At 36.7% G+C, this 23,077-nt stretch overlaps 1 protein-coding gene across 1 annotated transcript in view; it reads right to left on the bottom strand.

Moving 5' to 3' along the window:
- ANAPC1 (anaphase promoting complex subunit 1) overlaps positions 1 to 23,077 on the bottom strand; it is a 96,311-nt gene that overhangs the window by 35,074 nt on the left and 38,160 nt on the right. The window contains 10 exon segments of the mRNA XM_049652158.1: positions 374 to 465; positions 1,747 to 1,981; positions 4,334 to 4,605; positions 10,028 to 10,146; positions 12,412 to 12,626; positions 15,789 to 15,967; positions 18,439 to 18,509; positions 18,607 to 18,643; positions 19,457 to 19,535; positions 22,940 to 23,077. The exon segment at positions 22,940 to 23,077 is cut by the window's right edge and continues 29 nt beyond it. Of these exon segments, the coding sequence (XP_049508115.1) occupies positions 374 to 465; positions 1,747 to 1,981; positions 4,334 to 4,605; positions 10,028 to 10,146; positions 12,412 to 12,626; positions 15,789 to 15,967; positions 18,439 to 18,509; positions 18,607 to 18,643; positions 19,457 to 19,535; positions 22,940 to 23,077 (1,437 nt within the window).

Genomic DNA, 23,077 nt, shown 5'->3' with positions numbered 1-23,077 from the left:
ACTATAGACTCTTAAAGCTCCCCATCATATACACATTTCCACAATTTTCTTTTTTTTTTTTTTTTTTTGTCTGAGGGGGTTACCACTTCATCTTATGTCCTAGATTCTTGGAGATATTTTATTCCCTTAGTTCATTCATGAGCATTTACATCTAAGCCAGGGGGATATAAACCTTAAAGCCCACTTTTTCAATACAATTTCTCTCCCATTTCCAAATCTAGCGCTTTGAAAAATATGCAGAAAGAAAAAAGAGCTGAGAATCAGGTTAAGTCAGAGTAAGACAGAGTGGTATTCAGAGTTAAGTACCAAGATCATTTGTCTCAACATGCAGATAATTATTACTGAGGCATGTGAAGGCACAGAGAGGGCTTACCCCCAAGCAAACCATGCCCAGGGCCAAGCCAGCAGCTAAGGAGTAGGACTCTCTGTCAGTGCAGTATTCCATTTCGGGACCTGGGGGCCGTCCTGTAAAAGAAAATAACACAGTTCAAGCTGGCCTCTTAAAATTCTATCATAAGTCTTAGAATTAACTTTCTAGTAAGTTGTGTAAGAACCATGAATTCAATATAACCTCACTCAGAAAGATACATTACTACAAATGGTATCCACAATTGTCAGTTTACTACAAAATAACGCCCAAAACGGTTCTTTTCATGTACCAATTTGAAAGCAATGACTTTCAGACACTGTGAAACATTGGGTTTTATTAAGAAAAAAAAAAAAAGTTATCAAGAAGTAGAAAAAAATTCTTGAAGGGTGCTCATAAACATTTTAATTTTTAATCTCTTGCATTTTGTTTTTTTGTTTTGCTATTTCCAATCCACTCATTAGAGGGGGTAAAAAACATGTTCAAATGATAATGATGGACAAGAAGGATGCTATGTTTTTAAGCTAAATACGGGTGGCTAAATAAACGAGGGTGGCTCAGTTGGTTGACTTAGGCTCAGGTCATGATCAAGCAGTATGTGAGTTCGAGCCCCATATCGGGCTCTGTGCTGACAGCTCAAAGCCTGGAGTCTGCTTCAGATTCTGTGTCTCCCTCTCTCTGCCCCTCCCCTGCACATGCACACATGCTCGCACTTTCTCAAAAATAAACATTAAAAAAAATTTCTTAATGTTTTTAAGCTAAATGTTGTATTTTAGGCACTTATTTTGAATCTACATAATAGTGAGCCCTACTGTGCCAGAAGTTCTGTGTATGGATCCTAAAAGTTTGGCTGGATACTAAATTTATACATTTAGGGGCACCTGGGTGGCTCAGTTGGTTAAGCATCCAGCTCTTGATTTCCGCCCAGGTCACGATCTTGTGATTCGTCGGTTTGAGCCCCACATCAGGCTCTGCGCTGACAGTGTAGAGCCTGCTTGGGATTCTCTCTCCCACTCTCTCTGCCCCTCACTGACTCGTGCGAGCACATGCATGCACACTCTCTCTCTCTCAAAATAACTAAAACTTTAAAAAAAAAAAAAAAAAAAAGGTACTGAGAGAAAAAAAAAGACCAAAGGTTACCTCATTAAATATGATCCGGAACTCAACAATGGGCTCACCAAATAAACATGCAAATTAATAATCTGCACACTAATATCAGTCTCAGAATATATTACTTTTTTTTTAATTAGCACGAGAATATTCTAACAAAAGCTACTATTTTTCCCTTAATTTTTATGATTTTTACTATCATTTTTACTTTGGCTCCTGCAGAGTGGAAAATGTATGCTCATGAAGACACAGCACTATTAATACCGTACCTATCTCAGCCAACAGGACTTCCGCAGTGTGCCTGTGAGCTGTCCCCTGATATACAAGGCCAATGCCAACCACTGCAGCCACCTGGACATTATGAGGAACATCAAGCTCTGTGGACGTTGGGGGTAAGAGGGCAGGAATGTGAATGCTAAGAAGCCGAGTAATTGACATATCCATGGTGCCCAGTTTAGCAGCAGAAACACCAAGGAGCAGTCCAATGCTTGTCATTTCATGACCCTAAGGTAGAAAGTAGAATGAGATGTAAATCACTACCAAAACAAATATGTAGTCTTAAATACAGTACTGCCTGCCGGTACTTTCAGTAAGCAATTTTACTGACAGGCAGAGTGAGAAGTGACAATACAACAGCAAACTAAACAGACGTAGTTCTTTTCTCTCACAATGCTAGTGCCCTAATGGAGGAAAAAAGCGTTGGATTAAAATATACAAATACATTATTTAAAAGGCAGTATACTGAGAAAGCACAAAATAATATGAAATAGTATTTTTAAAAAGCCTAATTTAGATTAGGAGGAGCTGGAGAATTATTAAGAATCTCTGAAGAAGTAAAATTTACAATAGGACCAGAAGGATTAGTACAAATTAGCCAGGAAAAGTAGTGGAAAGGGAGGAAATTAGCTTTAGAAAGTAAGAGAAAATGAGGTCAGGTGAGAGAACAACATGTAAATGGCTCTGATGTGATTCAGAAAATAAACCTTCACATTAACGGTTAAGTGACCACAAGATGCCATGACAACTCAATGAGAAACGAATAGTCTTCAGAAAATGGTGCTGTGATCATTGTAGACCACATGCAAAAGAATAAAGTTGGACCCCTTCCTCACATCATTCACAAAAATTAACTCTAAAATGGATCACAGAACTAAATGTAAGAGCTAAAACTATAAAACTCCTGGAAGAAAGCACAAGTATAAATGCAACAGGACCATGGGTTAGGCAATGAAATATGATACCAAAGCACAGCAATTAAAAAAATAGATGAGGCGCACCTGGATGGCTCAGTCGGTTGGGTGTCTGACTTCAGCTCAGGTCATGATCTCATAGTGTGTGAGTTCGAGCCTTGGGTTGGGCTCTGTGCCGACAGCTCAGAGCCTGGAGCCTGCTTTGGATTCTGTGTCTCCCTCTCTCTCTGCCCCTCCCCTGCTCACACGCTGTCCCTCTCTCTCCCTCTCCCTCTCTCTCTCTCTCTCTCAAAAATAAATTTAAAAAAAATTTTTAATAAAAAAATTAAAAAGTAGATGAACTGGACTTCATTAAAATTAAAAACTTTTGTGCTTCAAGGATACCATCAGAAAGTGAAAAGTCTGCCCACAGAATAGGAGAAAATTTTTGCAAATCACTTATCTGTTAATTAACTTAGTATCTAGAATATATAAAAAAATACAACTTGGTTAAGGCAACCCAATTTTAAAATAAAGGATCTGAACAGACATTTCTCCAAAGAAGACTTACAAATGGTGTATGAACACATGAAAAGATGCTCAACATCATTAGCCATCAGGGAAATGCAAACCAAAACAAGGAGATATTACTTCACACCTACTAGGATGACTACAATTAAAAAGACAGACAAGTGTTGGCAAGAATGCGGAGAAACTAGAATCCTGATGTATTGCCAGTGGGATCGTAAAAAGGTACAGCCACTCTGGGAACAGTTTGGTAGTTCCTCAAATTTAAACAAACATTTACCACATGACCCAGCAATTCTACTCCTAGGAATATATCCAAGAGAAATGAAAACGTACGTCCACACAAAAACATGCATGTGTTTACAGCATCACTAATCATAACACTTAGAAAGTAGAAATAACCCAAATATCCACTAACTGATGAATGGATACAGTATATCCATACAATGGAGTATCTACTGAGCAATAAAAAAGAATGAAGTGCTAATACATGATACAACATGAACAAACCTTGAAAACATTATGGTAAGACAAAGAAGCCAGTCATAAAAGACCACCTATTTTATGATTCCATTTATATGAAAGGTCCAGAATCAGTAAATCCATAGAGACAGAAAGTAGACCTGTGGTTGCCAGAGGCTAGAGGGAAAAGGGAATGGAGTTACTGCTATTGGCTATGAGATTCCTTTATGGACTGATGAACATGTTCCAAAATTAACAACAGTAATGGATATACAATTCTTTGAATACACTAAAAACCACTGAATTGTAGACTTTAAATGGGTGAATTTTTATGACATAAAAATGGAAGAGTTCACACCAAGAGAAAGAGTTTGGTTTGCCAAGCTCTGATGTGAAAAAATGTGGTTTACCAAGAAGCTCAAATGGCCAGTCCCTATGGTTGGAATGTGGAGAGCAAGGGGATGAGAGATACAAAGCCAAGTTGGACGAGTGGGATCACATAGACTCCTGGCATGTGTATCAAGAGCAATGCAAAATCTTTAAAAAGTTTTGACACGGGAAGTCTTTAGAAAGATCACTCTGCCTGCTGTGAGAACAATGGATTTAGAGGAACAAAAATAAAGAAGAGCAAACAGAACGATTAGGAGCTACTGCAGTGGCCCAGGTGAGGCACAATGCCAGGAGCTGAGAGTCTCACCTTGGTCAAGTAGTCATGGATATTGAGAGTAGCCAGCTTGGTAAGGTGCCCATTCAGACCCAGGGCCATGAGAAAGCCAGCATATTCATTGGCTAACTCAGCATGCTTAGGCTTATTATAAACAATCCAAGCTGAGTCGATCTGGGAGGCAGGGGCTATCTTCAGGCCAGCAGCCACACCATTGTGGAAGCTGGCCCAGCTTGTCATGTTGGGAGGCACATCGATGTTTCCACTGTTAAGGTCTACTGTTGTGTTCCGAGGAGGGGCCCGTCCTATTCAGGCAAACGAATTTAAAATTGAGAGAGTAATAATTCATAAATCCGTAATTATTCAATTTAGATTTTTGAAAACGAGATTACCTTTTCTACATTTGAAACCCTTAACCCCATAATAGTTGGAATGATATTAGGTTACTGTGAGTACTTAAACTTTTATACATGTACGTCAAACCTGATTCAAGGTGGAAAAATACTACTTGTTTAAAATAATTCATTATCTGAAACTGGACCACTTTTTTACATCATATATAAAAATAGACTCCAAAGGATTAAAGACCTAAATGCAAGAAGTGAAACCAAAAAACTCCTAGAAGAGAACATAGGCAGTAATTTCTTTGATATCAGCCAAAGCAACATTATTCTAACTATGTCACCTAAAGCAAGGGAAACAAAAGCAAAAATAAACTAGTGGGATGACATCAAAATAAAATGCTTTGGTACAGCAAAGGAAACCATCAACAAAACAAAAAGGCAACCTACTGAATGGGAGAAGATATTTGAAAATGATATATCTAATAAGGGGTTAATATTCAACTTCTACAAGTCAACATCAAAAAAAAAAATCTAATTAAAAATGGGCAGAGATTCTGAATAGACATCTTTCCAAAGAAGACATACAGATGGCTAACATATATGAGAAGACATTCAACATCACCAATCATCTGGGAAATGCAAATCAAACCCACAGTGAACTATCACTTTACACCTATCAGAATGGTTAGAATCAAAAAGACAAGAATTAACAAATGTTAACAAGGATGTGGAGAAAAAGGAACCCTTGTGCATTGTTAGTGAGAATATAAATGTGGAAAACACTATGGAAGTTCCTCAAAAATTTAAAAACAGAAATACCATTTAATCCAGTAATTCCACTACTGGGTATTCACTACCCCTCAAAAACAAAAGCATTAATTTGAAAAGATACATTCACCCCTATGCTTACTATAGTATTATGTACAATAGCCAAAATATGAAAGCAGCCCAAGCATCCATCAACAAATGAATAAAGATGTAGCATGGGCATGCACATACACACATACACACACAAAGACGCACGCACACACACACACACACACACACACACACACACACACACAGAGGAATTTTGCTCAGCCATTAAAAGGTATGAGATCTTGCCGTTTACAACAACATGAATGAACCTAGAAAGTATTACGCTAAGTGAAGTAAGTCAAACAGCTAAAGACAAATACTATATAATCTCACTTATATGTGGAATCTAAAAAACAAAAGAAATGAATAAACAAAGAGCAGAATCAGACCTATAAATACAGAGAATAAAGTGATGATTACTAGAAAGGAGGGGAATAGGGCAATGGCCAAAATGGGTGAAGGAGAGTGGGAAGGAGATACAGGCTTCCAGTTATATAATGAGTAAGTCACAGAAATAAAAGGTGCAGCATTGGGAATATAGTCAATGGCATTATAACAACATTCTATGGTGACAGATGGTACCTATACTTGTGGTGAGGATAACACAGTTATTGAATCACTACGCTGTACACCTGAAACTAATGTAACATTATGTGTCAACTCTACCCCCCAAAAATAATAATAATTACTTTAAAAACAAAATAATTCATCATCCTTTTGCTAAAATACACGGGGCTAAAATCAGATAACTGATGCCAATTTAACTTTAATCAGATCTGATTAGGATACTTACTGCTTTGAAATTTTTCTTTCAAACAGAAAAAAGCTTATTAAAAAAAATAATAAAAATAAAGAGGCACCTGGGTGGCTTAAGGGTCTGACTCTTGATTTCAGCTCAGGTCACAATCTCCTAGTTCGTGAGTTTGAGGCCCACATTGGGCTCCACGCTGACAACGCAGATCCAGCTCAGGATTGTCTCCCTCTCCCTCTGCCCCTTCACAACATGCTCACACATACATGTTCTCTTTCTCTCTCTCAAAATAAATAAATGGAAAAAAAAAAAAGTTCTAGGGGGTCCCTGGATGGCTCAGTTGGTTAAGCATCTGACTTCGGATCAGGTCATGATTTTGCAGTTTGTGAGTCAGCCCCGCATCGGGCTCTGTGCTGACAGCTGAGAGCCTCGAGTCTGTTTCGGATTCTGTGTCTCCCTTTCTTTCTCTGCCCCTCCTCCGCTCACTCTCCGTCTCTCAAAAATAAACAAACATTAAAAAAAAAAAAAAAACAGGTCTAAAAAATAATAAAATGGGGCGCCTGGGTGGCTCAGTCAGTTAAGAATCCATATGACTTTGGCTCAGGTCATGATCTCACGGTTCGTGAGTTTGGGCCCTCCGTCGGGCTCTGTGCTGACAGCTCAGAGCCTGGAGCCTGCTTCAGATTCTTTGTCTCCTCTCTCTATCTCTTCCGGGCTTGCACTCTGTCTCTCTCTCTCTCTCTCAAAAAGTAAACATTAAAAGAAATTTATAAAATTAAAAATTAAAAAATAATAAAATGGAGACTAACATTAAAGTTAAGCTAGATGAATAATAAACTCTAACCTGTGATTGATGACACTGATGTTAATTCTAAATATGCATCCTACATTTTTCTCTGGACATTAAAGAAAAATAGATTCTAAAAAGAGATAAGGACCTTTAAAAAGAGACAAGAACCTTTAAAATTTGCTCTCTTATCAATACATGTTTATCTCTCTATAAGTATCTAATTTTGCAATTGTTAAAGACGCCAAATTGCAATCAGATAGTACAATAAAAAGTATAATTTTATAGACTCAAGTTACCCAGTGAACCATAAAGAGTATTTGCTGAATTAAATTTTATGGTCAATATGTTTAAGAACAATGTAAATTATGGGGCGCCTGGGTGGCTCAGTTGGTTAAGCATCCAACTTCAGCTCAGGTCATGATCTTGCAGTTTGTGAGTTTGAGCTGCAAGGGCACTGTGCTGATAGCTCAGAGCCTAGAGCCTGCTTCGGATTCTGTGTCTCCCTCTCTCTACACCTCCCCTGCTCACCCTCTGCCTCTCTCCCAAAAATAAACATGGGGCGCCTGGGTGGCTCAGTCGGTTAAGCGGCCGACTTTGGCTCAGGTCATGATCTCGCGGTCCGTGAGTTCAAGCCCCGCGTCGGGCTCTGTGCTGACAGCTCAGAGCCTGGAGCCTGTTTCGGATTCTGTGTCTCCCTCTCTCTGACCCTCCCCCGTTCATGCTTTGTCTCTGTCTCAAAAATAAAAACGTTAAATAAATAAATAAACATTAAAACAAATAAATTTAAAAAAGTGTTCATGATGCTATGCTCTCTTAGAATTCCTTGAGTCTTTTGGTTTTGATCTACACTGTGTACTGGCAAATACAAATTCTTTTTATATCTAATATTCTGTATTAATTAAGTCACGCCATGGATGAATGTTTAAGTATTCCAAATATTGCACAAAATTGCACAGTTCACTACACATTTGAAAATATGGTTTTAAAGGAGTTCTGAAGTTATGTAAAATAAATTTCAAATAGATGCATAATGTCTTAATTGGAGTTGGTATACATATACATACACACAAAGTAAAATATGTTTGTTTTACTTTGCGTACCTAAGAGCTAACTCAAATGCTGGTGCATGACAGCACCACACAGGGTGACAAGTTCATGAAGTATATTTTTACTTTCTCAAAAGGCAGAAAGATTAATAATGAAAAAACTCACTTTCTAAGACAATCATCATATGCATAAGACAGAGTATTTACACACAAGAGAAAATGACAGGCAAAGGCTAAAACAAATTTTCTTCAATAAGAATAACAACACACAAAAGCACAAATAGGGTGTAACAGTGTGAGTTAAGGAGCTATTTATTCTAAGAAAGTATCTTTTCCTAAATTAATTTATTATTAAAACAAGATAATAAGTTTTTTGGGGGGGAAGAGCTTGCCAAAATGGCTAAATAAAAGTTTGGATGAATGTCAGAACATGCAAATTTGAATATACAAATTTAATTAAATGTATTCAGAAAACAAAAAAGACGATTCATGTATTTATATTTTAACACCCACCCAAGCATCACTGCCCAGATTTAATACATTTTAACATTTGCCAACTTTGCACGAGATTATTTTCTTTTTAACCCAAATTCTTTATATGAAAACCTTCAAACAGTTGAAAGATTAATAGAATGAACACCTATATACTCTGTTCTCTAAGATTCAGTAATTAGTCAAATTTTGCCATACTGCTTCATCTCTAAGAGGGAGAACAATTCAAATACTGAAGGTAATTCTGCTTGCTGTATCTCTAAATAAGATTAGGGCTCCAGAACAGATATAATAAGATGAAAATGTGTTGTTCTCTCATTTTCCGTATGCTACTAAATGTGCAAGATCTCCACATATCTAAGTGGGACCCTGGATTTTATTAAATTGTGCAACTTAAAACACTGTGGAATTATATTTCCATATATTATATATATTACTGCATGTATAATATATATATTTTGTAGAGGTCTCATGAAACCACACATATTATAGTTCAGGAATTTTCAATGATAATTTCAATGTACACAACCAGCACCTTGAGAACATATTCAAACTAGCATTAGGTGAGCATGCACTATAAAACCCACTGTAACCCATAATATTGAGAAATGAACACACTTCCATCTCACAGAAGTAAAAATCCACACAACCAACCAGAAAGGTAATTTAACAATATGTTATATCAAAGCCTTAAAAATCTAGCTGTCCTAGGAATTCCACTTTTAAAGCAATTAAACTAAATGACTACACCCTCCTGACAACATGTTTATAATAGCAAAAAAAAAAACGATAACCTCCAACAAAACCAGGTTGTTTACATAAACTATATTCCATTAAATAAAATACTCTGGAGCAAACAAAAAATCAAGTTGTTGATTAAAAACGTGTATACAAATACCTACCTACGTACACATATACACAATATAATTGTACACCTATGTTTGGTAGGTATGAAAGGATTCTCCCTCTACAGTAAATTTTAAAACAATTTCTAAAACAGATTCAAATTTGCTGATAAGTAAGCACATATAAAATTATAAAATAGAAAAAACTGAGAACCATACATACCAAAATGTTAACACCAGTGAACCCTACCAAGTGAGACTACTGTACTTGACCATCTACATATTCTACTTTAAGAGTATTTAAAGTTCAATAACCTCACCATTATCAGTATCTTTCTAAACTTTCCCAAGTGCCTTTTTATATCATGAAATGGTTTCATTAAAAGCAAAACCTAGTTACAGGCTCCATGCTACGTCCCTCAATGTTTACTGTGCTTTGCTATTTGAGCTTTGACAACCACTAGAGTAGCTATTAATAATATATGAAATCACTGGGGATAGAAAGAACACTTCTTTGGTTTTAACTAAAACAATTCAACAACGCCACTAAAAATAATACTTAATCATTTTCCTTTCTTGCTGAGCACAGAATTTAACATACCAGTCAAATTCAATTTAGGAATAGGCAGTGGTTCCGTTGGAACAGGATGGTATGAAAACAAGGTAAACATTCCTCGTCCTACGGGAAGGGCCATAGTTCGCTGACACAACTGGAGCAATCTATAATTAAAATCAAAACCAACATGTGAAAAACCTTTAAGCAAAAAGAAACTGGAATGTAATCTGTAGGAAAGTATTCCAAAAGAAGAAGTGCTGGTAAGATGAAATCACATCAAAGTAAATCCAAACAAAGATGTGATCCAAACGTGGTTATTCTCATTTTAATACTCTGTTCCCCTTAGAAATTCTAAGAGAGAGATACATTTCCTTTCTTTTCATATTTGCTTTAAGTGAAAACCAGATGGGCTATAAATCAAGCCAACCCTCCCTGGACATCCACAAAGAGAAATGTAAAATTCCACTCTGAGGCTAACCTGCTCAAAGGAAAATGTTGTATGTTTTGGGTTTCCTCCTTTTGTTATTTTCAGACTAACTGCATCCACTACATCTCTGGGATCCTCTTCCCATCCTTTCTGCCACCAAAGCCTGAGTAGTGCTACCTCTGTGGCCTGTACACAGGAAAGAAACTCCCTATATTGGAAGCCAGAGGATTTCATAGTGTCTCCAGGGAAAAAATAATTAGTTTCACTTACATGATGGCCAAGATTTATAGGATTAATAGCATTATAAATCAGTTATATTCAAGGTTAAAATGGCTTCAGTGGGCTCTAGTTTGAAACTAATACACCACTCTTGTTTCTATATTAAATCCTGTTCCATGTAGCCCCTTAAAAAGAAAAATCAAACAGAAATTGTGGAAGTAGGGGCATTTATAATCAGGAAACAAACACTTAACACAAGTTATATCTGAAGACACAAAAAAATCCCTTCAGAGGCTTTTTCTCTGCAGACAAAGCTATTCATAAGCACGTTCTCTAACTGTATACACATACAGCTTTTCTAATTTTTTGGTGAGGAAAATTTGCTGTCCTAAGATTCTTTAGGAACAATGCCCCATGTTAATTTAGAATCAGAAAAATTCAAGGCAATCCCATAGAATGTTTTTAGCAGAAACCTTAAATATAATCCACAAAACTGTGATAACGGAAACAATACTGTAATCCTTTCTATTTAAGATGTCACTGATTACAAGACGCATCACTATTTCATGAAGCACTAAAAAAATATTGCCAATTAAACTATAATACCTATTGACTGAAAAACATATTCTGATTTCAGAGATATTAAAAGGTAAAAAAAAAAAAAAAAACTAGCATCGTATCAATGAACTCAGTTAATAATCATGGCTAACTGCATTCAGCTTTACTACATACTGGACAGTGTTCTAACCACTATGTAGAAATAACTCACTGTACACACAGAGCAACCTTGTGATGTACGAATGCTACAATTATGCCTATTCTTATAGTTGAGGCAACAAGAAGTTAAGTAATTCATCCAAAGATACCCAGCGGATAGTGGCCAACCTAGGCTTTCACACAACTTCTCTGTCACTCAATCTCCTCTATTACCTAGGTATATATGGAGAGGAAAGTGTGAGAGGAAGATTATGACTAATTCAGATCTTCAGCACCCTGAGGCTAAGTGTGGATGGTCCTTCCCCTTAAAGCAGTACCACAGTAAGCAAAGTTAAGGAGAACCAGAAAATCATAGTGGAAAAATTACAGAGGATAGATACAAGGCAGGTTAACAGGACAGGAAAGAATTTTAAAATATAAGTGGAATTGTCCCAAGGCAACAACCCTGAAATGTCACAGAATGGGTACTACTGAGTCTTACAATTACCAACAGAAATAATGTATGTTAGAGAATGGCAGCAGAGAAGTTTCAGAGAGTATTACTGATCAGATCAGAAAAAAACTTACTGGTATAAGTTTAAACTACACTAAAAACTTTATATTAAGCAAAATGGTCTTAGAGTCACCTTTTCTAAATAGCACATAGCTATATTTCGAGAGGAGGGTCACTTATGTCATCAGATACTCTTACGTTTCAAATACTTTGAAAAAATGTTATGGTTTACCAACTTTGAACAAAAACTTAAAATACATGGTACTTTTAACTCCGAAGTATCTTTTTAGGGTTTTAAAGCACAAAAAAACATTGACAAGAGGGGCGCCTGGGTGGTTTAGTCCATTAAGTGTCTGACTCTTGATCTCAGCTCAGGTCATGATTTCATGATTCGTGGGATTGAGCCCCGCGTCATGCTCTGCTCTGACAGTGCAACCCCTGCTTGGGATTCTCTCTCTGCCTCTCCCCCATGTGCACACTTTCTCTCTCTCAAAATAAATACATAAACATTAAAAAAAAAAACAAAAACAAAAACAAAAACACCGACAAGTGATAATGACATGTTTCCTTTACCTGTTTTCTTTTTCCTCAATAAACTCATGGTCACTGAGTTCTGGATACTGTACTACATTGACACGGACAGGATGCGCACTTTGAAGAAGTCTTCGCACGTCCTGCACCCTTAAATCTTCACTCCATATTAATGACATAACTTCCTGATTCATGTCATTCATGCCATCATCTTCCTCCTCAGTTTCTGTTCCTGAAGGAACATCTGATGAGAGCACCTGAGTAACAGACTTGGTTGTAATAATTTAAAAACCAACCACCATGCACTCACTGAATACAAAGATATATAGGATGATGCACTATGACTCTATCAGTACAGAGAACAAAGCTGGTTTGGGTACCCAGTGTATACTGGGACTTCAATCTAGAAGTCTTTTTTAAAAGTACAATCATATTGCTCACTTGGGAAAATTCTTTATTGAGCTAAGGGAAAAAACATTAGATTTAGGACAATAGTCAGCTGACTCCATTAGAGAAACATTCTAAATAAATAATAAAAATATAACTATATCCTAAATGTTCTAAAAAGGAAACAAATTATTAGAAGTGGAATATGAAACCCACTCACTATTACTGAAGAACCCAGGCTAACTTAAATAATATCTTTGATTAATATAAGCAGAAGAAAACAACCTGGAAGGGTATATACCAAAGACTGGAGAAAGTTAACAGTACTTTCTTACTTTAGTACTTTAAAATGGATCATAATTGATTTTCACTTTTTTATAAGGATGTTTCTTAATTGGATTTCTTAATCAGACTGCAGCAAAACAAGCGAGAAGGGTTAATCCCTTGATTATCATTCTTTCTCAGAAGCTCAGCATGTGCTTTCATATGAGCCTTCCCCATCCAAATAATTCAATCACACTTCAACCTAGGTATGAATAGCATGAAATCTTCTCATTTTCTCTCAAGGATTTTATACTCCTTTAACAAAAAATTAATTCCATTTAAAATGCTAATGTTTTATGACATTTAATGTGGAAGCAACATTAGCTGGAAAAAAAAATAATAGATATGATTAACCAATCCTTCTTACTTAGTTCATAAATATTCATTATGGTTCCTATGGAATATCTAATTTTGAAAAAAACTATATTCTAATGGATGAGTTTGCTATAAAGTATAGACTCAAATACCCAATGCACTGAAAATAGAAGAGTTATAAAAGGTAGCCTCAAATAACTGAACAAATTGAATTTAGACAGAATTACTTAAAATCACACCTAAATACAAATCAAAGATTATCAATATCATTTGGTTTTAGTGCTAATGATGTTAAACTGCTCTCATAATAGTAACAAAACAAGTCTAAATACTAAAATTTATCTTGGTAAATAAAAGGATCATCATATTATTAGAAAAAAAAAAAAAAAAAAATGGTTTTCTGTTTAGAACAAGACAAATAGTAATTCAACTAAGAGCTGTTATACAAGTATAGATAAAAAGCAAGGTATGCTGGGCCAACGCTGCTGGAGATGGGATCCACAGCAACAGCTTCTGTCACAGACCCAGCAGGCAAATTGTGATACAGACTCAGAAGGTCTGAAGAAGCATTAATAGCCTAAGACCTAATGTGGATTATAAATAGTTACATTTTGATTAATATGTTCAAAAGCTAGTAAGTGATGAGGCAAATGTGTGCTATTCTCTTAGGGATATAAACAAAGTTGAAGAGTCACCTGGAGTGGAAAAACCATCCCAGAATCCTCTCTGATCCTCAGGGTAATGCAATACTACCATTTTTTTTTTTTTAAGCTAAATAGAGTTCTAAAAGAAGTACCAGAAATTCCATTTTTAAGTTTTAAAAACGACTGATTTTAAAAGAGAGATCATTAGAGAGTAATGATGTATTTGATTTTCTATTGGTAGTCTTCTCAGAACCCATTCTTTATAAAAGCAGACTGGGGGGGTGGGTGCCTGGGTGGCTCAGCTGGTTAAGCATCCAACTCGGTTTTGGCTCAGGTCATGATCTCACAGTTAAGTTGGTGAGTTTGAGCCCCACGTTGGGATCCACACTAACAGCACGGAGCCTGCTTAGGATTCTTTGTCTCTCCCTCTCTCTCTGCTCCTCCCCCATGTGCAGGCACACGTGCGCACACTTTCTCTCTAAAAATAAATAAATAAACTTTTAAAAAACGAAGTAAAAGCGTAGGAATGCAAACTGGTGCTGCCACTCTGGAAAATAGTATGGCGGTTCCTCAAAAAATTAAAAATAGAACTACCCTATGACCTAGCAACTGAACTAACCAGGTTTTTATCCAAGGGATACAGGTATGCTGTTTCAAAGGGGTACATGCACCCCAATGTTTACAGCAGCACTATCAACAATAGCCAAAGTATGGAAAGAGCCCAATGTCCACTGATGGATGAATGGATAAAGAAGATGTGACACACACACACACACACACACACACACACACACACACATGGAGTATTACACGGCAATCAAAAAGAATGAAATCTTGCCATTTGCAACTATGTGGATGGAACTAGAGGGTATTATGCTAAGCGAAATTAGTCAGAGAAAGACAAATGTCATATGACTTCACTCATATGAGGACTTTAAGACACAGAACAGATGAACATAAGGGAAGGGAAGCAAAAATAATATTGAAACAGGGAGGGGGACAAAACATAAGAGACTCTTAAATATGGAGAACAAAGAGGGTTGCTGGAGGGGTTGTGGGAGGGGGAATGGGCTAAATGGATAAGGGCCATTAAGGAATCTACTCCTGAAATCACTGTTGCACCATATGCTGACTTGGATGTAAGTTAAAAAATAATTAAAAATAATAATAGTAATAATAATAATAATAATAATAATAATAAAAAGAGTAAAAGCATATTGGAAGACTGACAAAGGAAAGAATTTCAGGAGGGATAATCTAAGACATCTTCTAAACAACTTTAGTGTCTCTTATCCCAGCTCCCAAAGAACTTTTTCCTGCGACTTCAGTTTTATGTGATTAAACAGATGTATTTACATCTATTTCAAAGGTTAAAATCAAGAAATTCACATCAAAATAAGTAGGAAAGAGAAAATAGTTACATATTCAACATGAGGCTATTAACTACGAAAGTAGTTACTTACCAATTTCACTACCAACAAGTAGAGAAAGAGTCATGGTACTGGATGTATACACTCAGCACTTGTCCTAACTCAAAGCAAAGTCTAGGCAAAACAGAGCCTTCACAAAATCTCTGTTCCCATGTCAATTCATAAATAAGAGTATCTGCCCAATTATAAACCCCATGGCATAAAACATAAAAGACAAACTGAAATATACACTTGGAAAAAGACTTAAGAGAAAAATGAAGATTTCTACTTCGATTTTGACACTAAACCTGAACCTTGAACTTTCAGTGTTAATACTCACAGATTTCCCTTTGGGCAAGTTTCCTTCGCAGGCTTGTTTAGACAGATCCTGCCGTCCGATCAGGAGACAGACAGCTTCTGGCCAGTCTGAAGCAGGCTGTTCACGACAGTGGTAAATTGCATCTCTGATGGGAAGAGCAATTCCAAAGGGAAGAGTTTCCAAGTCTCTTAAAGTGAAACCTTGTGATGAAAGGAAAGGAGAACATTTTTCATTCAGACCTGCTATTGTCCCAATTATCCTCTGTCTGAAATTAATCAATATCTATCCTGACAAATAAAAAGAGAAATTGATTCCGTTCACCTTACTACCAGACTAATGTCTTAACATCAGGGATTAGTACAAAAGGTCTCTTTAAAAGAACTAAAAACCTTCAGAAAAAGAGAAACAACCCAACAGGAAAGACAGGAAGGACAAAAAGACATTTCCCAAAAAAGAAACACAAATGGTCAATAAACATATGAAATGATGGTTTATTTCCTGAGTGATCAGGAAAGATCAAATTAAAAACTACTAAATATATAATTTCATTCATTTGACAAATATTAAATAAAGTAAATCAACACCAAGTGTTGGCAACTATGTAGAAAAATAGTAATTCTCATCCACAGTTGGTAGTGGTACAATCACTTTGGAAAACACACAGCATGTACACATAGGTCCATCCCTTATGGTCCATTAACAGCCATACAGAAATTTGTGTACATGTGCACCAGTCACAAGTATTAACATACTGATTAGCAACGCTATTCACTCACTATGACAAAAAAAGGGTAGGGAGGAAACAGCCCAACTGCTATCATCAATAGAATAAACTGGAATATATTCAAACCATAGAGTATAGAGCAGTGAAAATGAATGATCTACTGCTACATGAGTTAATACAGATGAATTGAGTGAAAAAAACAATTTATATCTACATTCATTTATATGAAGTTCAAAGACCTACAACACCAAGCAACAGATAAAGATGATAAAACTATGGGGGCGCCTGGGTGGCTCAGTTGGTTAATGATCCAACTTCGGCTCAGGTCATGATCTCACAGTTTGTGAGTTCAAGCCCCATGTCCGGCTCTGTGCTGACGGCTCAGAGCCTAGAGCCTGCTTCAGATTCTGTGTCTCCCTCTTTCTCTGCCCTTCCCCCGCTCATGCTCTATCTCTCCCTCTCTCTTAAAAATAAATACACATTTAAAAAAAAAAAAAGATGATAGAACTATGAAAGTAATGAGGGAACGGGGCGCCTGGTGGCTCAGTTAAGCGAACAACTGGCTTGGGTCATGATCTTGCAGTTCGTGGGTTCCAGCCCCACATCAGGCTTGTGCGGACAGCTCAGGGCCTGGAGCCTGCTTCAGTTGCTGTGTCTCCCTCTCTCTCTGCCCCTCCCTTGCTCACTCTCTCTCTCTGTCTCTCTGAAAAATAAGCATTTAAAAAAAGAAAAAAGAATGAGGGAAGGTAATAAAAAACCTCGGTTTAGCCTGCAGCAGTAGGCTGTGTGAGAGGAAGATATCACATGGAATGGACATGCAAGGGCCTTCTAGTACACTAGCAATGTTCTACTTACAATGGTAGGTGACCTCTAAACATACACATTTTATGCATTCTTTTATATTATACCATACTTCATATTTAAAATTTTCAAGACCTTAGGTAAATTAAAATTTATTTTTCCTGTAACGAATTTCTCAATTTTATACTATTATATATTATTTATTAATATTGGAAGTTGATTAATTATTGAGGTAAAAATGTTCCCTTCTACGAGAATAACGCTTTTATTAAATATCATATGACATACAAATGGACAGAACTAACTCATCTAATGTTTTTCAGCACAGGTATCTTATCTGTAATACTATACAATAATATTGTAATTTTCATGAGAGCATATTTAAAACAACAGTGAAAAACTAAGTCGTTTAGAATATTCTTTAAATAAGAACTCAGACATCCTGTAATATTCATTACACCATTATTTTATAACAGACTATACGATAACATTGTCATTTTTTATATCTTCATATCCATAATTTAAAATTTTTAGTTCTTTATTTTCAAAAAAAAAAAAAAAAAGGTCTTTAGTATTTTATTCCATTTAAATCCTAAGAGCACTGGCTTCGAGAAAAGAGAACAGGGAACTCCTTTCCTCCCTTTCCCTCTTTCCAGCTCTATCCTCATCTTGGAGCCGAAACCACTAGCCTATATTCTTCAAAAACACACCCTGAAGTGTTTGTACAATTACTTTTACAATTAGCCAGAAATACTTTCTGATATCTGAGTATTACAACTGCTTCAAGTCTGTATGTGTAGTGATTACAGTTCTCCATTCTAAGGCCAGTCCACATAGCTACAGCTTTAATTGGCCTAAGGTGAAGCAAATAAACATTTCTGACCCATCGAGAGATAAAAGCTGGTATACTAGGTATTATAATCCGGAAGGTATGACATGGTCAGGGAAAGGAAGTGAGGCTTGAAGCGCCTTAACACTGGTCCTGCAGGATCCTTTCATAGAACGAGAGTCCCTCTCTTCTCCTGCTTCCCAGTTCTAGCTCGCTGTGAAGAAGCACGGCCTACTGAACAAGGAGGTGTCCAGGGAAAGCAGGGGGTTCTCACCAGTATCTCAAAGACACATGAAAAGTAACAAAGACTACCTTACCTACATCAGTCATCCAGACGACTAATCGTTCAGCTAGACTAGAAACTGATGTAGAATGCCTGAAACTAAACCTGTAAGAGAAGAAAACACAAAAATATTAAAAAGAATAGTAAAATGCAATAATGTTTTATATTTTTAATATAAAAGCATTATCTGAATAAAAATCACCTGTTTTCTTCTTGTTCTGCTTGTGACTTCTGGGGGGCTAAAAGGCAATGAAAAGGAAATTTTATTTTGATAGTTATCCTGATAAAGAGAACATATAACAGAAGACACTTGGAAATGAAAATTCAAACAACTCCTAAAAAAAAAGTAAGCAGTCCTCTGGCAGGCTGGAAAGTATAATAATTTCCCTGAGGCCAAAATAGTCCTTTTTTGATAGCCATCTGCTCACCAGGAATCTGTGTTCTCACCAGAAAATGACCGCGCTGGCACTCTGATCTTGGGTTTCATTACCTCCAGAACTGTGAGAAATAGTTTGTTGTTTAAGCCACTTAATTTATGGTACATTTAGTACAGAGGCTCACACCGACTAAAACAGAACCTGAATAGAGAAACTTATAAAAATAATTGACTTAAACTCAATTATGTCAATGATTTCATTAAATGTAAATTAATACTCTGTGGTAGGCCAAATAATAGTCCTCAGAGATGTCTATGCCTGGTTGCTGGAATCTTTGAATATGTTACCGTACTTTGCAAAGGGGATACTGAAGACAGTAAGATTAAGATTATGGACAAAAAATAAAATTAAAATAAAATAAAATAAGTCCTTTTTACATACATTGAAAAAATGTAAAATTTGTTAGATCTGAAGTACTCCTGGTCTCTGAAAATTAGCTATAAACCACGGACAAGAACAGTGCAAAAGGCCACCACTAAAATGAGGCAAGACATGGCCTCTAGAACACTTAGGAAATCTTTAATTTTTTAATCTCAATTCTGATATTAACATTTGTAAAACTGTGTTTTGGGGGAAAAAATTCATTTTGGGAAGTCTAACATTACACTGACTTACCTATAGTTATCCTGGATAAATACTGTGAAGATTCATCAGAAACAGAGCTCTCATTACCAAGTATGTAGAGTGCAATACTCTGCATAAGGAGAAAATTTACATTATTTTTCAAACGAATGACGTATAATTACACGGAGGAAAATTCATCTATTTTAGGTGTACAGCTTTGAGTGTTGACAACATACAATAATACAATCACTACTACAATCATGATGTGGAACACTTCTATCACACCAAAACGCTCCCTGCACCCTTTGTAATCAATCTACTCCTCCTACACCCAGCACAGGAAACAACAACTCCTGTTTTCTTTCCCTATGGTTTTGCCTATTCAACAATATCACATAAATGGAATCTTAGATTATATAAGCTTCTGTGTCCTACTTCTTCAACTTAGCATCCCTCTGAGATTCATTCACATTACTGCGTGCGTCTGTAGTTGGTTTCTTTTTATTGCTAAGTAGTATTCCATTACACAGATGTACCAAACTTTCTCCATTCATAAACTGACAAACACTTGGGTTGTTTCTGGTTAGGTGAACCCTAACCCACACCCTTCACTTTGGCCTTCAAAGGTCTCATTTGAATATTTGCTACCACCAATATCTGCACCTGCACTAAGCTTTTTTTTCTTTTCAAAGAAAGCAGCACGATTCCATTAAAATTTTACTATAACGCAGGAGAATCTTAAAAACTCTATATTCTAAACCAATACAAGCACTGCAAATGACATAGTCCTGAACCTAACTGACATCATATCTCACAACGAAAAGTTGTAATACAAGTATCTACAAGTTGACTAACATAATTTAAGTTGGAGGCTGACCAACTTGGTATATTCTTATTTCTCCGGCTCCCCTTTGTGGCTAGATACACATCAAGTCTCCCCCCATCCAGCAGAGTTGGACAGTACCAACATATTTGGTGGTTTCACTTAAATGTTTCTACATAAGCATTAAGGATGTAAAAGTTCTGGAATTAACCTGCTCTTAATATTTTAGAAGGTTTTTTTTCACGTATGTATTTTGAGAGGAGGGGGAGGCGAGAGAGAGAGAGAGAGAGGGAGAGAATCCCAAATAGGCCATGCTGCCAGCATGGACTCCAATGTGGAGCTCGATCTTATGAACTGTGAGATCATGACCTGAGCTGAAATCAAGAGTCAGACGCTTTATGTATTGAACCACCCTGGTGCCCCTAAATCTGCTCTTAATATTTTATAAATATATTTAATGCCACTGAATTAACTGTACACTTAAGAATAGTTAAAATATTAAAAATACATATATAAATATGTTATGTATATTTGACTACCATTTTTTTTAAAAAAAGAAAAATTACTCTCCTGCATGTCTGTTTCAGAGTCATGGGGGCTCTGAAGCCTTTCTCAACATGAAGAAAAGCAGGATGTGGAATAAAAGAAAAGACGAGCAGGGTACATAGACATTTATAGTGCAGTGATATCTGTGGAGGAAACAAAAGCATGAAATTCTCCAGTAAGCCTGGGAAGGCCCCGTCTCTGGGAAGGTCCACAAAGGACCCAGGCTGTTCCAGCGAGAAGGGGATGGGAACGTGAAGTAACTCACCTTTACCAAAGTCTTTTGTTTGTATCTGAAGGTTTGAACTCAGACATGAACTAACTGAATAAGGGATGCTGGATGGGAGGTGGGCAGGGGAATGAGTTAAATGGGTGATCGGTATTAAGGAGGGCACTTGTTATGATGAGCACTGGGTGTTGTATGTAAGTGTTAAATCACTGAATTCTACTCCTGAAACCAGTATTATACTGTATGTTAACTAGAATTTAAATAAAAACTTGAAACATACATACATGCATATAATAAAACAATTCTGAAAAAGAAGAATAATGAAAAGAGGAATCACAGGGGCGCCTGGGTGGCTCAGTCGGTTAGGCGGCCGACTTCGGCTCGGGTCATGATCTCGCGGTCTGTGGGTTCGAGCCCCGCGTCGGGCTCTGTGCTGACGGCTCGGAGCCTGGAGCCTGATTCAGATTCTGTGCCTCCCTCTCTCTGACCCTCCCCTGTTCATGCTCTGTCTCTCCCTGTCTCAAAAATAAATAAAACGTTAAAAAAAAAAAAAAAAGAAAAGAGGAATCACACAAAGCAATTTTAAGACTTACTATACAGCTACGGTAACCAAGACAGTGTGGACAGCAACACAGATCAACAAACTACTACAGACAGCCCAGAAACAGACCCACAAAAATGCGGCAAACTAATTTTTCATAAAAGTGCTAAAGCAATACAGAAAGGATAGTCTTCTCAATAAATGGTGTTAAAAATAACTGGACATCCAAATGGAATAAAAACCTCAACCTAAATCTCACATCTTATTAAAAAAAAATTATCAGAATGGATTCTACATCTAAGTGTAAAGCAGAAAACTATAAAACTTCTGGGAGAAATTAATTGTGAACTGAAGTTAAACAATGAAATCTTAGACACCAAGAGTACTCTCCATAAAAGAAAAACTGGGTAAACTGGATGCAACAAAATTAAACATTTTGCTCTGCAAAAGAACCATTAAGAAAATGATGAGACAGGACAGCTGCAAACCAGACAACATTTATAATCCATATAGCTGACAAAACCTCCCATCTAGAACTCTCAAAACATCATTAGCCATCAGGGAAATACAAATTAAAACTACAATGAGATACTCCTACACATCTGTCAGAATGGCAAAAATTAAAAATCATGACCAGGGCGCCTGGGCAGTTCAGTCAGTTAAGCATCCAACTCTGGATTTCAACTCAGGTCATGATCTCATCGTTCGTGAGTTCAAGCCCCACATCAGCATCTGCACCAACAGTGTGGATGGAGCCTGTTTGGGATTCTCTTTCTCTCTCTCTTTCTCTGCCCCTTCCCTGTTCGCATGCATGCTCACGCTCACGATTTCTCAAAAAAAAAAATGCACAAACTCAAAAAAAACTAAAATAAATAAAAATCATGACCATACCAATCACTGACATGTAGAGAAAATGAAACCCTCACAATTGATGGTGAGAATGGAAAATGGTACGGCTGCTCTGAAAACTACTATATGATCATTGATCTCACCGCTGGGTATCTACCCTTAAGAAATGAAAATTTATGTTCACACTAAAACCTAGACATGAATGTTTACTGGAGCTGTATTCATAACTGCCAAAGACTGGAACCAATTCAAATATCTTCAACGGGTGAATGGGTAACCCATGTGAAACATTCACACAATGGACTAGTACTTAGCAATTAAATGCAATGAACTGCTGACACTGGCAACACCTTGGATGAATCTCAAAAGCATGTGGGAATTTTGCAGGGTGATGAAACTATTCTGTGTCCTAATTATGGTGGTGATTACATGAATCTATACATTTGCTGAAGTTCACAGAAATGTACACAAAATGAAAAAGTTAAATTTTTTGTGTAATTTTAAAAATTAAGTTTAAAAAAAAAAATAAACACGTTAGGCAATACATACCAAGACTACAAGTCTACTTCTTTCACAGATTCCGGGGAGGTAAGGATAGGGCGGCATTCCTTCACCCTTCAGACAAGAACTCACCCACTGATAAATGCTTGGTGGCTCAGAAGTAAAAAATGATGGATGATGCATAAA

The sequence above is a fragment of the Panthera uncia genome (genome assembly GCF_023721935.1).
Source record: "Panthera uncia isolate 11264 chromosome A3 unlocalized genomic scaffold, Puncia_PCG_1.0 HiC_scaffold_12, whole genome shotgun sequence".
NCBI lineage: Eukaryota > Metazoa > Chordata > Mammalia > Carnivora > Felidae > Panthera > Panthera uncia.
Note: the sequence above shows the minus strand (reverse complement) of the source record. Positions and strands in the feature narration are given on the sequence as shown.